Source organism: Saccoglossus kowalevskii, chromosome 16, assembly GCF_978046115.1.
Source record: "Saccoglossus kowalevskii chromosome 16, keSacKowa6.1, whole genome shotgun sequence".
Taxonomy (NCBI): Eukaryota; Metazoa; Hemichordata; class Enteropneusta; family Harrimaniidae; genus Saccoglossus; species Saccoglossus kowalevskii.
The window spans coordinates 27,056,651-27,072,536 of NC_140656.1; the positions used below are offsets into that span (position 1 = coordinate 27,056,651).

General features: G+C 37.0%; 1 protein-coding gene across 1 annotated transcript; it reads right to left on the bottom strand.

Moving 5' to 3' along the window:
• Positions 1 to 1,104: 1,104 nt before the first annotated feature.
• Positions 1,105 to 14,993, bottom strand: LOC144359193 (solute carrier family 13 member 2-like). The gene is made up of 13 exons (XM_085491614.1): positions 14,665 to 14,993; positions 13,098 to 13,363; positions 11,589 to 11,721; positions 8,203 to 8,345; positions 7,267 to 7,434; positions 5,384 to 5,500; positions 5,013 to 5,126; positions 4,453 to 4,554; positions 4,231 to 4,328; positions 4,019 to 4,137; positions 2,081 to 2,242; positions 1,719 to 1,856; positions 1,105 to 1,536 (listed from the first exon to the last, which is right to left on the bottom strand). The coding sequence occupies exons 1-13, from the start codon at positions 14,776 to 14,778 to the stop codon at positions 1,387 to 1,389; spliced, it is 1,824 nt and encodes a 607-aa protein (XP_085347740.1). The 5' UTR covers positions 14,779 to 14,993; the 3' UTR covers positions 1,105 to 1,386.
• Between the last annotated feature and the right edge of the window lie 893 nt (positions 14,994 to 15,886).

Genomic DNA, 15,886 nt, shown 5'->3' on the forward strand with positions numbered 1-15,886 from the left:
TTACGTCACGGGGTTTCCACTCATGACTCGCCAGTTCCAAGAAATTGAACGTCACATGTTATTTTATTATTGTTAAATCTACTTTTCCCACTTACCGTCACGTATTCACAGAAAAACTGTACAGCATACATTCACTATGATTGTCACGTCTCGTTGCTTTGTTTGTTAACTTTATTTACTTATTTTGTGAGACAGTTTGGCTCATCATCAATAAATTACACTGTTAATGTGTTTAATTTTGAGAATGCATGTTAACGAACTGCACCCACGGCATACACGAAATCATAATCTCGTGACCCCACACAGTAGCAGCAATTAACGAGCTAAATGTGCGTCAATTCAAATACTAGTACATATTTTAGACTATAGGCACATTGGGTAATTGATAATGGCAGAGTTTGAACTGCAGAGACTGCAGAGGTGGCGGCTCGATATTTTGCGGGGGTGTGTGTGGGTGTGCTCACCAACCTTGCGCCGAAAGCGCGACCCTTACGTGATCTGACTTATCAATGACATTTTGCAAAAAATAACCACCTGTTACAACTAAATGATTTTCAGCTTGCAAGGTTTGCGTTCGTGTATTTCTTTTCATTTGGACTAGTCAATATTGTAGTTATGATGACCATATCATTTGATCTAAGCGGCCTCGCGTTGATTAATCTCCATGGAATACCACGGGGGAAATATAGTGATCAATTAAATTGCAGCGACAGTCCCGGGCCCCCAAACTGGACGAACCGAAAAGTCAAGTTCTCTAACGACAATAATATATATATGAAATTCGTGTATAATTTTGCATGGAGCTTGAGTCAGTTTGTTTTAATTATTCGGTAAGCAATAATTTCTACTGGAAGTTTGTTTTGAAAAGGAATGATAAAAGGGTAATATTTTTGCTGATTATCGATAATCGATAATCGGTCTGACCGAGTTGACTTTATCACTAATCTTTCAGGTTACAGCAGAGTAATTTCATCACTTCGAATAATTTCACCTTACTTTCCATTACTGGTATGTGTTTGTCCATACGACGCATTGATTATTGTGGGAATATTACTTGCATTAATACAAATAATGCACACATATATGAACACATTCAGTACACAATTTGCACAGTACAGATTTAATAACTAGCTACATTATACCACACACATTGTCATCTACTAGTAATTGATTAACAGTTGAGGGAAGCACAATTCCGGTTTCATTGACAGCTGACAGGAAGTGACGTTTATCGTATTTGGAGGAGATGCATGCATGGTCGGTATGTCAATGTCAGTGATCTGGTCCAATTGCTGTTTCCGATACGACAGCGTTTTTGTAATATTCTCGTTCAATATGAAAGCGCGATTATTTGATAAAACCCGTCGTAAGTGGCAACAATCGGATTTAAATTGCCGAGTCAACGCATGTTGTGTTATCCGACATAGCCCATTCAGGATATGTATACAAATCGTCAAACAACAAGTTGCCCCAGGAGTTGACCCATAAATTAATCCATATAATGCCATACATACTCAGAAAGAAACCAGTTACTGCCTGAAATAAAAACAAAAGTCAATAAATCAAAGCAATGTACACACATGTTACTACAGAGAGCGCTTCTCGTTTGCATTTTACCTCGATGATGGAACATCCAATCATACATTTCATGGAATCCATGATGATTGAAATAGAACTATTTCCGAGTTCTCCATTGAAATATTAAGTGAATGTCTTACCATATCCGGTATAGTCAGTAATCCATTAGAAAACACCATTGCATTTGGAACGCATGCCGCAGGTAACATGAATGCATACGATATCAATATTGTACACGGCACTGTTAGATATAGTGGGTTAATACACGTTGTCTCAGCCTGGTGGGAGAAGCAAATATTTCACAAAATTTATAATGTGATCTATTTCTTTTTTCTATAAGCCTTGTATTTATTAGTTGACGTATAACCACAACTAATAAAATGATGTAACAATACAGTACTCTATACTGTTAATGCGGCTTATCATATTGTATTTTGTATAACATATATTCTGATATCATAATGTCACACATCGATACACAAGATAGTGTGGTCCTACTCACCAACGATATCAAAATAGGTGCAAGAATGGTGGTAACAGCAGTGCTACACGTAATCTCCGTGAAGTAACAAGCCACAGCTCCACATATAAGTACAATTACCCAATCTGAAAGTCCATCGAGTGCCGTCAGCAAGTCGCCAATCCACTGTGATAGTCCGGACACCTAACATGGTTGAATGAACATTTTGTTAACGAGAAGGCGAGGATCACTAAAGCAAATGCACAGACATAATATCAAGTTTGGAATTGCACACGGTGTGGGGAACTTTTAATGTTCTGATACAGGTTTTCGTCCATTCCCAGTGACACTGAAGAAACTCACGGCTCTCGATAAACACAAACTCTGTTTTATTTCAACGGAACGGTTTACAAACACTTGTTACATCAGCGACATCTTGAAAATTCTAGAAAAGCCTACCAACGAGGCTCGAACAGTATCATGGGTAATGGAAGAGTATGGAGAATTTATCTTACAAATTAGAGTGAAATCATCGCGAATGACAATAACTGTAGAATAGCTGGTGCATACATTTTGTAATAAACGATTTCCCGATATCAGAGTGTATACACAAATAAATAACAAATCTTGTACAATGAGATATATCCTGAATGTTTGTTGTTCGATAATAATAATTCAGTCACGATGTTCTTAACAACTCTCATAATGCGCTCTGGATACCCAAAAGTTCTAACTAACAATGATTTCTTATATTTCAACTTCGCTAATGTTCATAACAAGAATTGAAACTCTAATATAATAACTAGAATTTTGGAACGAATGTCAACATAAAAATCGATAAATAAGAAGTTTGTTCTCGGCTCCTGGTGAACGTGACCCCACGTCATCAGTGTTACTAAAATAGCCACTTAAATTAGCAGCACTACATAGCAGTTTTTCCACAATGGTTCACATGGAAATGTCATGAATTTGTTTTCGCGTATCTGTTGACCGACTTAATTAACTGATTATTAGCGAATTGCTGTGTTATGTCTGTCATCGTGTAGGCCTATTTGAAGTTTTGGACGGAACTTGGCTCAGTGGTTTGGAACTAATTACAAGATACCGTCGCTATTCTGACATCCATAGTTATTAATGTAGTGAACGATTAATCAAAAATATGACGTATTCAGTACTTAGTGTGATTGGCTTTATGATTGAAGGTTACGCCCTAGAGTCTTTTTACTGCATTGTAATTGGTCAGAGTTTTGAAAATGAATAAAGAGAGTTTGAGTTGGTCTTGGCGAATACTCCACGACAGACGCAGTAGAGAGAGAAGGCAGTCCTGGAGAGTCGAGTCCAGTCCGAGAGAGTCCAGGGGCGACGGAGCCTTGAGGCAGTCCAGTCTTGGGCGAGTCTTGGTTCAGCCTTGCGAGAGTCTTGGGGATCTTTTCCCCAGGGCGCTGTGTCTGATAGAGTGTTCGATTGACCGACTAAGACGAGAGCTGAAACGTATTTCGTTGTGTGTGCCTTATTTGACTGTAAAGTTAAAGTGACTTTCCCGATCCCGTACCTCAAGGGGACGAGATAGAGAGACGAGACGAGATTCCCCCCGACAGAGTGGAGAACCCCGGGGAGAAGATTTCCCCCCTGATAGAAATATCAATTTAATAAATGGCATTATGTTTAGAGGCATGTTAGATACATAAGACTTGAGGTTTACACATAATATTTCAATGTTTTCTATAGCGTGAACATCCATTATGGTATTAATTTCACGCATATGAGAAAATATTGAATGAAAAAATTTCGATAAATACTTTAAATTTTATTTTTTAAATACTCATTAAATTGAAAGTCTCGGTCATCGTAAAATAATCTAATGAATAATATCTTCCAAAAGAAGTGAAATCAGTAACCCATCTGTACGAATACTGTTACTATTTATGAATAACAATGAGAGTATGAAACATATAATTATTGAATTAAAATCATTCCTACCTCCATTCCTTCTGCAAGTGCAAAACCGCCACCCATTAATAAGAATAGACTCCATGGCATTTTCTTATTTACGATCTGCCAGTTTAAAAGACTTGTTCTTGGCTTGGAAGGAGGAGAGTCTGAAAAATATATTAGTTGTAATATATATGAGAGAGTATTGTTTTTATTTTTCATCAAACTTTGACGATGTTATCGATTATTGACATACATACCTTCTTTAGTTCGAAAAAAGTAAAAATTTGGAAAGTCTGACGGATAACAAAACAGGATTATGGATATGACAATTGCAGGGGTGGCATCAGTGACGTATCTGTAACGAACAAGTGAAAGAATCTAGTATATTTAGATGTAGATTACTTTTATTCAACTATATGTAGAAATACTTACTACAAATAATAATATATATACTTGTGTGCCATTATGTGTTAACTCACTCTTCTGGGAATAACATGCACCATCCGTATCCACCAATGTCTCTTGATATCCATAGTAGACACAGAGTTACAAACATCGTCAATACACTTAGTTCAGCCCAACTATAGATGACAAACAAGATAAATTTAGTAATGAGTTTTATCATACGGCCAATATTTATGGTTAGTTAGCACTATTGTAAATTAAACGTGAGACAGAGATAACAAGGAGTGGAAGCTACAATAATTTATAGAGCAGAAGCTAACTCTTGTCATTTTTCACAACACATTTACATACCATTTTTCAAAAATGTTGAATTATGTTCATACAGACACACGTGCAAAATACTTCACTAACACTTTGACAGAATAACTATGTTACAGAAATATGTAATGCCTCTTAGCGAGTGAATAGTCCTCTCAAATTCAATTTTCCATATTGAACTAAAGACTTCACTGAAGAAGATTTCAAAATTATATCTGCCTCTTGTAGCTTAATTATATAAAAGGGCCATTAATGTTATCAGTATTCGTGCTTCGTGCTTTTGGCAACAATAAGTCAGTGTGTTTGTATTTCTTACCTCCAGGTTCCCAGTTTTTTGTATTCATTCTTCAACACACTTTTGATAATGGTTTCCTCTTCGCTCGTTTTACAACTACACGCACAAGATGTGCATCCACCCCCTCTACAAAGACTACACATGGTAATTCATTAATTAGTTCAAAATTGATCGTTGAGTTGGGATAGATGTTCTATTATAAATAGCAATAATTATGAATGAAATAGACAGGTGGTATTGAAGGTTAGGCAGTCATATTGTGTGATGAAATTAGATTACAATGTTCTTGTTATTCAATTGTTCAAATATTCTGACATTACGCATGATAGATATTCTAACCAATTGCGATACACAGAGAGCGTTCATACCCACTGAGTTCATATGAGACTTACTTTGATCTCAGGAAAACTGCAAGCAGCCACAACCATGCAAGGAATATAAATACAAGAGCAGAAGGAAAACTGAAGACGAACCAATTTATAAAATTTAGAGGATGGTCAGGGTAACGACTGAAAGTAAAAAAAACGTTTATTTAATTTAATTTATATTAAAAATAAACAGGTAATTAAAGCTGCAAGTAACAGCAGAGTTAAAGCGGAAGGGGTTTATTGTATGACCTGATAATGCAGTGACATTTATTTGCTATTGCATGCAGTCATTGTATAGTTAATAAATTTATGCTTTATATTTTGGTCATTTCTACCGAAAAATCAAAATGGCGACGAAACCATGAATGACCATATGACTTATCAAACATAATTAATATTTCTCGTATGTAGCATTGGCCAAACAAACTATATGCAAAATGTCCGTTGAAGTACTCATAAGAAACAAATGCTCAACAATTGGGTAATTTTTGTTGAGAAACCAAGATGGCGAACAAATCACGTGACTTAGGCACAATATTTTATTTATTTTTCATAAGAAACATGTGCCATACATGCATTCTACACACAAAATATCAAGTTGATTGATAAAAATAATTATAAGAAACTTATTCACCACTCATGAGAAATAATGTCCAAACTTTTGGTCATTTTTGTCAAAAATTGCTGACTCAAATAATTTGTTTGACGTAAAAAAACATGACAGAAAAAGTCACGTGACCGCTAAAGTTTGTATTTCTTATATCTATTCCACATAACCTGTAGTATAAGCCACAACACATTCAGATCACCTAGACCCATAAAAACAAAAACAGTCATAACAATAGCGGTCCCAGCCATGCTGGCTTGGAATGTAACATAAGCATTTTTAGTCAAACCAATCTTAAAAGCTTCCAGTTGCATTAAAGGCAACAAGCAAGTTGTTAACATTTTCTAGGTGGTTGGTAAATGTAAACACAATTATTAAATTGTAGATATACTATATCTACCTACTGTTATTATTTATATTATCATATTCCAATTTACGTAAATCCAATATGGCTGCCGAATCACTTGACTGATAAAAATTCGCAAATTTCGGTGCATCAGATAAAATCGGGGTCAATAAGCACGGCTTGAGGAAACAACGGCAATGAGAAACGTGTTTTTACGCAAAACCAACATGGCGGCAAAACCATGTGACTGATTATTTTATTTTGAAGCCTTGGCCACCTATACTAAATGCCCTATATGCATAATTTCAAGTATATTGGTTGAAGCACGCATGAAGAACAAATAGCTCAAAATTGTTGCCATTTTTGACGGAAGTCCAAGTGAACGTCCAAATCACGTGACCCGTCTAAATAGCTTTGTTTTTTTTCCTAAGAGGCTTTGACCACATATACTACATACATAATTTCAAATCATTTTGCTCGTGAAGAACAAATGCTCAAAATGTTGTTTTTGATGGAAACCACAATGGCGGCCAAATTACGTGACTGATCCGATGCAACATGGCAAATTTTAAATCGACTACTTCCTGAAATCTAAGATCAATATGTTGCGTGATTCTAAAGAGGAGGAATTTTATACGTGGGTTGCTGTTTTTATCCTCTCAATGTGGAGAGGAAGGTCACGTGGCCAATAAAGTTTGTTATTAGTGGAATAGGTCACTTCCGGTTTAACTTCATTGCATTTCATTGCATATCTTCAAATCGAGGCCTACAAGTTGACAAAGTTTCACAATTGTCTGAGACTAATCGTTTCTGAGATCTGTTAGACGAAATAATCGTTACAGAAGAAGAAGAAGACGTAAAGACACAACAATAACAATAGATTTGCTTGTAACCCCAAAAAGATAGGATCAATAAATATGATTTGCTCCATAAACATCGAATATTTTCACTTACTCGTCTAGTTGGCCCACCAATACAAGGTTACCAGGCGTTCCTATGAGTGTACATGTTCCGCCGATACTTGACGAATAACATATTGCCAACATAAGAGCTTTACCCATTGATATGTACTCTTCTGAAACTGGGGTGTCGTCCGCATTATCCGTCTCTTTGACTTCATTTCTGCTGAAAATGACGTTATTAAAATTAATTAATGATACAGGGATGCTAATTATCAGTCGTTTATCATTTAGTAATGAGCATTACAAAATCTGATATTGATTATTAAAAATCTTGTTTTGAAGATTTTTGTACATATATACTATGAATAACAGTGTCGAAATACCCTGGCGTTTTATACAAATTGCTAAAATAAAGTTTGTCACGGGGCAGAAGAAGCCGACTTGACAACATCCGACCGAGTTCTACTAACATGAGTGTAATCTTGACGTTTGACAACAGCATATCATTGAGACTATTTAGTAATTGTATTTATAGTCATTCTGTAGTAAGCAATAAATGTTCCATGAGTGTATGTAAAAAAACAAAAAAACAACAAAAACAGTGTGATATGTTTCCACAAGAAACAAATGCCGCTTTGTTGGAAAACGAATTAAATTAGCATAATTTCCGATTCAAGTTGTCGTATTTTTTTTACAGCTTTTAGGAAACCATAATAAATAGTAGCAGTGGGGAATTAATTTTCGATTTCAAATTGTTTCTGGGGAGACAATGCGACTAGAACTGTATTTTTGGTATACCGATGTTTAATAATAATTTTAAAAATCCTAATTATAAACAGCTTGAGGTCCTACGATTTTAAAATATATCTTCTGCCGGGTCTTTGTGTGACCATTTTGCCACAATAGTTTGAAAACAAGTATGCAAATAAGAATATCTTGATTACTTAGCAATTACCAAGTTTTAAAATATACGATATCAATGACGTACTTTCCCATCACTGTGACTTCTGTGTGTACTTTATCGTTTAGTGTTGTATTCATAGTTCCATAGTCTACGACATAGGTTACAGCTCCATTTTCACATGGTATGTCTATATCAATATGATTGGATTTGACCTGTCGCCCATTTTGCTAAATAAATACAATGTGAAATGAGATAAGGTTAATAACGTTATACATAATTTTATTTTAAAATTAAAGCGGGGGGGGGGGTCATCACATGCGCACGCGCGGGAATTGAGTCACAAGCGATGATAACAACACACGATAAGAACGCAAAGGCTCATGGGTAGACGCTTGTTTGTAAACAATGACACGCTATGTCCATCTGATGCATGCGCGGGTGACGACCCACTTGTTTTAAGGAATTGACTTAGTAAATGCATTGAATGGTAACTGTATATGTCAGTATTCCTGATGTATGGACCGGAGGTAAGATGTAAGACCTTGCAAATTTAGTATTATGGGACAAGGGTACTGCTCACGGTGCCTCGCCTGAACTTATGAGAAATGCGCACAGGTTATACTATGGCATTGACGCTGTCATTGAAACACGTGTAAAATGTAAATTAAGATATATACATCAAGTGTCTACTGAGCCCCCCCCCCCCCCGCATCATTCTGTGGTCTTACAGTTATGTCGTCTAATACGGATGTAACAAGACAGTATTTTAAAAACATTGTAAAATGACTGGAGCAAAAAAAAAACATCTCCAGTTCCATTCCCAACAACAACTTTTAGGGAAAATAAACACTTTTGCCAAATTTGATCACAATCTTAGGTCACTTGACGACGGGCTCAAGATCACATGACCTAAATAAATAACTCATACACTTCTTATGATCAAATTCAATGACTTAGATTGTGGTTGTTAATAATTAGTGACCTAATTCATGGTTACTAAAAAGACACAATTAGTCAATGTTCGATTGATCGATCACAAACACAAATCGCACAAATAAACTATCGATAACAATCCAATTAGTCCGATTACTTCAGATGAAATGGATCACTAAACGTATCACAATCGCCACGCACAAATACAATTCCAAAGACTGAAATTACACTTCCTACAAAATCATGAACAGGAGGAATTCAAAAATAACGATAATCAAGCAATTATTTAAACTCAATACTGGATAAATTAATATTGGTTTGATTAAGTCCCACTGTAACACGTCTGGTTAACGGTATCACAAAACAACTTGTATCACTTTCGACATATGTAATTCGCTGTAACACCAACGCTGTTCTATGGCATCTCGTTGTTTATTCCAATATTACGACGTTCTCACATCAAGCAAATGCTCAAATTTGAAGTATCATAGTGAGAAGTTGTCAACAGTTTTGTATACAGTACACGAACTCTCGGACTCTCCAATGCTTCCAATTACTTTGCCTATTTTGGTATCTATTCACACGTGGATACCCGTCGTCCAACATATTTTCACTTGCTCTGATATAGTCCAAATAAATATCTGAAATGTCGATAATCACTCAAATACTGACGCATCCACCTACTGTAGAGTATGGCACGCGCCTAATCCCACGTGTGTACAATAAGTAGCAAAGTCCAGCACACAATCAATTATTAACGATCAAAGTAACTGTGCATTGTATCTTCAACCAATTCTCTCGCTCGCTCGTCGTAGCGAACATAGAAGCTAATCGTTCAGTAGGCTGGATGTAACGTCACTAACGACCATTCGTGCTTGCAACAGTCAAGTTCACGGTGAATATCTGATAATCTTTGATAGTATTACCGGTGTATTAAAACACAATAAAAGTCTCCAATCTAATCACATGCTCTTCGGCTTATTTAACTACCTGTTTTCAGGAGGGGATTTTTTTTCTTTACTTTTTTAGATGGTTTCATCTTCTAGCGGCCGCTTCCCAGTAGATCAACCAGACAATCACCAACACACCTCGCCCGAATTCTATACTGTTGACGTGCACGTTTGTGTATGACTCGTCACAAGTCGATGTGCTGGTAGGCATAACATTAATGTTTGTCAGTTCAAAACTTTACAATTGTTAGAGAGATCTTCGTCACACTATATTTATCAAACCCTCAATGTAAACCTAATAAATATATCAAAGTCTAAATGCCCTATCGCTTTATCAAGACGGTAGTCAAAATTAAAACAAAACAGGCGGTGGAAGTGGAATGGACATGTGTTACGTATGGAAAAGAATGACATACTAAGAATCACTTTAACATGGACACCAGAGGGCGAAAGGAACGCGGGAAGACCGAAAGAGAATCCTCAGGGGCGGACATCCGGGCATTTTCACCGCCTGGCAACCCGCGGCGGTGAAAACAAAGGCCAAAAACTCGCTGAAAACGGTACTTTGGGATGATTGTTGAGACTCCTCTGAACAGTGTAACAAGATTAGAAATGCATAGAAATGCATGTACAGTGGTGCGCGTCTTAGCAACGTGGAACGTCTTGTGACGTAGCTCCGCCCCCGAGGATAGGGGATTTTCCGTTCACTGCAAGAATCACGCGTTATGCGTGAAATCGAACGTAAAAACAGGACAGACAAAGGTCATAGCGTCGTAGTCGCGTCAAACATCGCGTGGGATTCGACAAACGCGAAAGTATTTCGGGGACATTTCCATGCTTAATAATGTGCTGTCCACATTTGATGATAGGCAATTTCGATTAAAAGGGTATTCGGAAGCAATATTCCTCTGTCGAAGATCGGCCGGTCAATCATGGGATTAGAAGACTTGGGTAGAGGCAGAAGTAGCGGCTCAAAACAGAGAAGCATGGAGGAGGAAAGATGCTGGTTCTATTCTCCACCAGGGGTCAAATATCACAATGACAGCGCCAGAACATGTCATCGCTGCATAAAAGTAAGCTTTGCCAATTTGGAACACACCATAAATGAGGGGGCACTGATTACACAAGGGTTTGATGACGTTTTTGAATAAGGCATTCTTTGTCTGTTGTTTCATTCAGAACCATAGTTTAACATACATAACTCAAAAGCATAAGTATAGAAGGACAAAATCGCGCAAACTGGACAGCCATTGTTTACATAAGTACCACGTGACAACAAGAATGGCGAACCTGCCTTTAAAAACTATCATGTTTCAACAAAATGTTTCTTAAAATCTTTGGTTAACCCTTTGTCTGAAAAGTTATTGCTACTCCAGATTTTTTTCGCATAAAAAAGCGTAAATGGTTATACTTTAAACTTCAAGGAGTTGAGATCCACACAGGGCTCAACTACATTTCAAAATGGCTGCTCATTTTAATTTGCTGCAAAGCCCGGAGATAAAGGGTGCAGCTGCAACTTAATTATATTTAGTTATATATAGAAATATGTTAAATTTATATTTGTAATGATTGAGTATTATTGCTTACGCTCTTTTCCTTTTTTAGCTCAGATAATCGAATCAATACAGCCTGGGCGATGGGAAGCATCATTGACGTAGTCGCTGAGTTACTGATCCACATTGATAAAAACCATGTGACCAACATGAACCCCAATAATAACCTGAAATGAAATAATAAACGATAGCTTAGCATGAATTGCGGCCCTCTGCGGCGAGTACGTAGGGGACACTGTAGACTCGGTTCCAGTCTCTTGTCAATGCGCTAATGTGACTCGCTTGTGGCGAGAAACCGGGGAAACATCACCGTACTGTGTCAGTATTAAGAAAAACATAATATTAACAAAATAACACGTATATGTTAATAGATTCAGTCAATAACTGGTCATCGGTGTGTTACTTTAGACATTGCACTTACATTATAATCATTTAATTACACGTTTAGTGCCTGACAAACGTACGCACAAATTTACAACTACAACTGTAGACTGGCCACAGTCGGAGCGATTTTTTCAAACATAGGTGTAATTTTTAATTAAAAAAAAAATATGTTCCCACTCGCCGCGAAATCACTTCGCGGTCACGCTAGTTTTCGAAATCACGCTAAAAAGGCCAATTTGACAATTATTATATTTTCTTTGTAAAACAAAAAAGAAATCCCGACTTTGCCAGTCTACTACAACTGGAGTGGACTGGAGAACGAACGAAACCTCCGTGTACCAGTATGTCTATACGTCTATACAGTCACAGACTCACAAGTCAATGACGCAATTTGAAAAGCTATGCAATGCGGTCTGTGGTCGTATATGCAATGCGGTCTGCGGTCGTAAAATTGTAGTTAAAGACAACTTGATATTTACCGAGTGAAATTCCGGTAAATATGGTCGTATCAAATGTTTATATCTAGATAAAACGTTACGTGCATTCGGATGTCTCACACAATTTCTTTATTTTTCGAAGTTTATAACTACAATCATGTCGAATGTTACACTGCCGAACAAGCCTCAGACAAAAGTACTGTTTTTTCACCAAGCGACAGCAATCTTTGTCTCGCCAATTGTATTGAGAACGTTGCTATATTGGCCTGTATAAGTCGAAATGGACCGACTGGCTGAGATTAACTCCAACATATTATCATGATATTTTACATGGTCCAGAATTGTCAACTATTATTTGCTCGATTGAAAAAGGACGCAAAAGACAGTCCTTGACCTTGTGAACATTATCCAGTTGCCGCCGGGGAACAGTTTTGGGTTTGTTTGGGTCCTTTGGGTAGTTTGTGGCTCTTTTTAGGGTTGTTTCATTCACATGGACCGCATAAACGCAGACACGGGAACACAAGAACGCATAACTGACTTCAGGGTGCCTAATTCATGCTGTTTGAATTCATTCTAAATTTAACCCACCAGATAAAGTAATTTAAACATTAGTAATACTATATATTAAGCAATTAATGACATAATGTAATCAAATCTGAAGCTGACGTAGTAATTAAAACCATAAATGAATGAATTGAGGATAGTACTTGTTCTCATCTCACCATCTGGGTTTTGTACCCGAAACCATCAACACGCCTAACGCTATTCGTCGATGAAGATTCCAGTGTTCAATGGCAATAGCCATCATTATACCTCCAAGTAACAGAGCGCTGGTGTCCTTGAAATACTTTGCAGCCGTGGCGCCACCATCCAGGATACCAAACAAGGGGAATAGGGCTAGTGGTAACAGAGAAGTAACGGCCATGGGCATGCATTCAAAAACCCAATAAAGTGCCATTACTAATAAGACATAGCCACAATAGGATTCCTGTATGGAAGCAAAACAATGACATTTAATTAAAATTGAAATTGAAATTGAGAGCCGTCAAGGGGTATTTTCGTAAGTTGTAATCAATTGTTTTGTATTTTCGTAATAATGTATTTTAATTAAAAATAAGAAAACGTAATTTCGTAGACATGGGCACAGACCCTCCACACCATAAACTATATGATAGTTTAAGCTGTAATGTACATATACGAGGGTCGATACAATCGGATACGCTCAGCATAACGGCGACAATAGTAGGTATCGCCAGCTTGAAAACAGAAATTCTGCCGAGCACATGTACCGAGTAACGTGACATATTGCTATTTAATATGATTAGAATGGGTCATATGACAACATAAAATCGGTTTGGTTATCTAAAAGCTACAATAATTCCATCTTTTTAGTTTTAGTTTTAGTTGTTCCGATTTCTCACGGAATAACATTTTTTTGTTAGCGACACCAAACAACCATCTTGATTCATACACAACACCTACGGCAAAATCAAATGCAAAATGAATGACTGAAATGAACACCTTCCCGGCACTTATGCACAAAGTAAAACATATTACCCAAAAATTAAAGTATCAAATCACAAATTAATAACGATTGTTTTGGGGGTGGTAACGCGATTTACCAGGGTTGAAACTTCCGTGGTATTATTGCCGTAACGCATACATAAACGTGGCAGCTACAATTTGAAATCAAAATCTTTTTTTGTTGTTGTTAATAATGAATATGGATTTTAAACTACACGTGTCTTTTCACGAAACCTTAGAACAATAGCCTTTCCCAACCGGGTGTTGGGGGACTGTGACATAGGCAAGGTTTAAAATGTAATCAGCTATTTTATTCGTCCGTAATTTGCACAAAGATCTTATTTTTTGAGCGTATAAAATCATTTTCCAAATTGAATGTCGTAATTTGTACGCAATTTCCAACTTCAATACAAATTTGTTCTTCAATACAAATTATCAAATCTATTATAAAAATGTAACTAGGAATTTTGTAACCTGTACCAGGCGATACGATATTGCATGCACACATATGCACTCAAACTACTCGTAGAACTCGATTTTATGTCAGATTGATCTAGTTGTGTTGACGTTCAAGGAGAGTATGCCAGATTGACCTAGATATGATGACAAGTCACGGAGAGCAGCCGGAATTGCATGGATTTTATTTACACAGTACATAAAATAACATGTTTGATACTATATCGATATAACACATTGCAATCATTAAGGGTTCATGTTTTTGAATAATATAAAATATTACGGTATATATTAACGTAATCTACTCACCGATGTAGGAATCGCAATAATCAATGGAAGGCATATTAATGGGATAAAAAGAATTACAAAAATGTTTTTAAATGACCACAATTCCCATAACGTCTGTTTACAATTATACCCCATCTTAGCTCAACTTGAAGTATCTCGTTAATTGGAAGATTACAATTTCCCAGCTGAGAGGTCCATGTGACGGTGCACGTAGGTAACTCTTTGCTGACAACTCCGTGGGTTGTGTACGTGGAATGGTACCTGATGCACAGTAAATAAAGTCAGTCTTAGGTCATGGCTGTCATTTTCATAATGATGGGGGGGTTCAAATGAGGGCACATATCGACCGATCCGAGGTGTTTTGTTGACACTGATTTAAAATTGGGCTAGATAATACAGACAACCCACGAGCGGGTGGCGTGATCATCACGTGGTTATCACCTGATCTGACTATGAACACCCCCCCCCCCCCCGAACACGCCAGAAGAACGACTAGTATGTGTGTACAAGACTACAGGTTGCTTGCCCAATGGACGTTTCGCTGTGTTCATGTTTGGTTAACAAAATTACGAAGTATAAAATAAACTGTTTTGATGACCAGTCAAATTTATTTTTTCTCTGAACTGAAAAATAAAATATCTGTCACTTGCTACTTGAAACCACAGTCCCTCCATCAGATAATGACGTCATACGAATAATTACTCACGTGTTTATTCTGTTGACCAATTTTGATTGGTAAATGTTAATGAACTACGCCTCCACGAATTAGTATGAATTATACAAGTCGACCCGATTTATCACACATTTGCTTTTGCGAGGTTTATTCGTGTATTTTCGTGCTAGTGGCACGTTGGTACATTTGAATTCACCTCAATCGACATAATAGCAAAGAAATACAGACGCCGATTAGTGTCATGTGCTGGATTTACGTTTTGAGGATCGACAGAACTTCCGGGTTCACGAGCTAGCCGGTGCACATGGCAACAAAATTGTTGGCGTCGTTTTCGTATTTCTGCCAAATATTTTTTTCTTGCATCTCTGTTGAATGCAAAATACCCGCAATATTTTTCATTGCGCTTTATGTCCGTAGCGCAAAATAATATTTGTTGCCGATTTCAGTTGACCACAGGCTTCACCCCAGCTGTGTGTTATTCACGTTTGGGGCTAGCTTGCAGGTTCGTAGCTCAAAAAAAAAAAAAAAATACGACTATTGTAAATACTTTATTTCCACTTGGAATATATT

What these genes read in the sequence shown, in the direction of transcription:
- LOC144359193 (XM_085491614.1), bottom strand. Translation starts at nt 14,778, where the DNA reads ATGGGGTATAATTGTAAACAGACGTTATGGGAATTGTGGTCATTTAAA. An exon ending in AGCTAAAAAAGGAAAAGAGC is followed by an intron (nt 8,346 to 11,588) that starts GTAAGCAATAAT and finishes GTATTTATTTAG; the next exon opens with CAAAATGGGCGACAGGTCAA. An exon ending in CACCTATTTTGATATCGTTG is followed by an intron (nt 1,857 to 2,080) that starts GTGAGTAGGACC and finishes TTCTCCCACCAG; the next exon opens with GCTGAGACAACGTGTATTAA.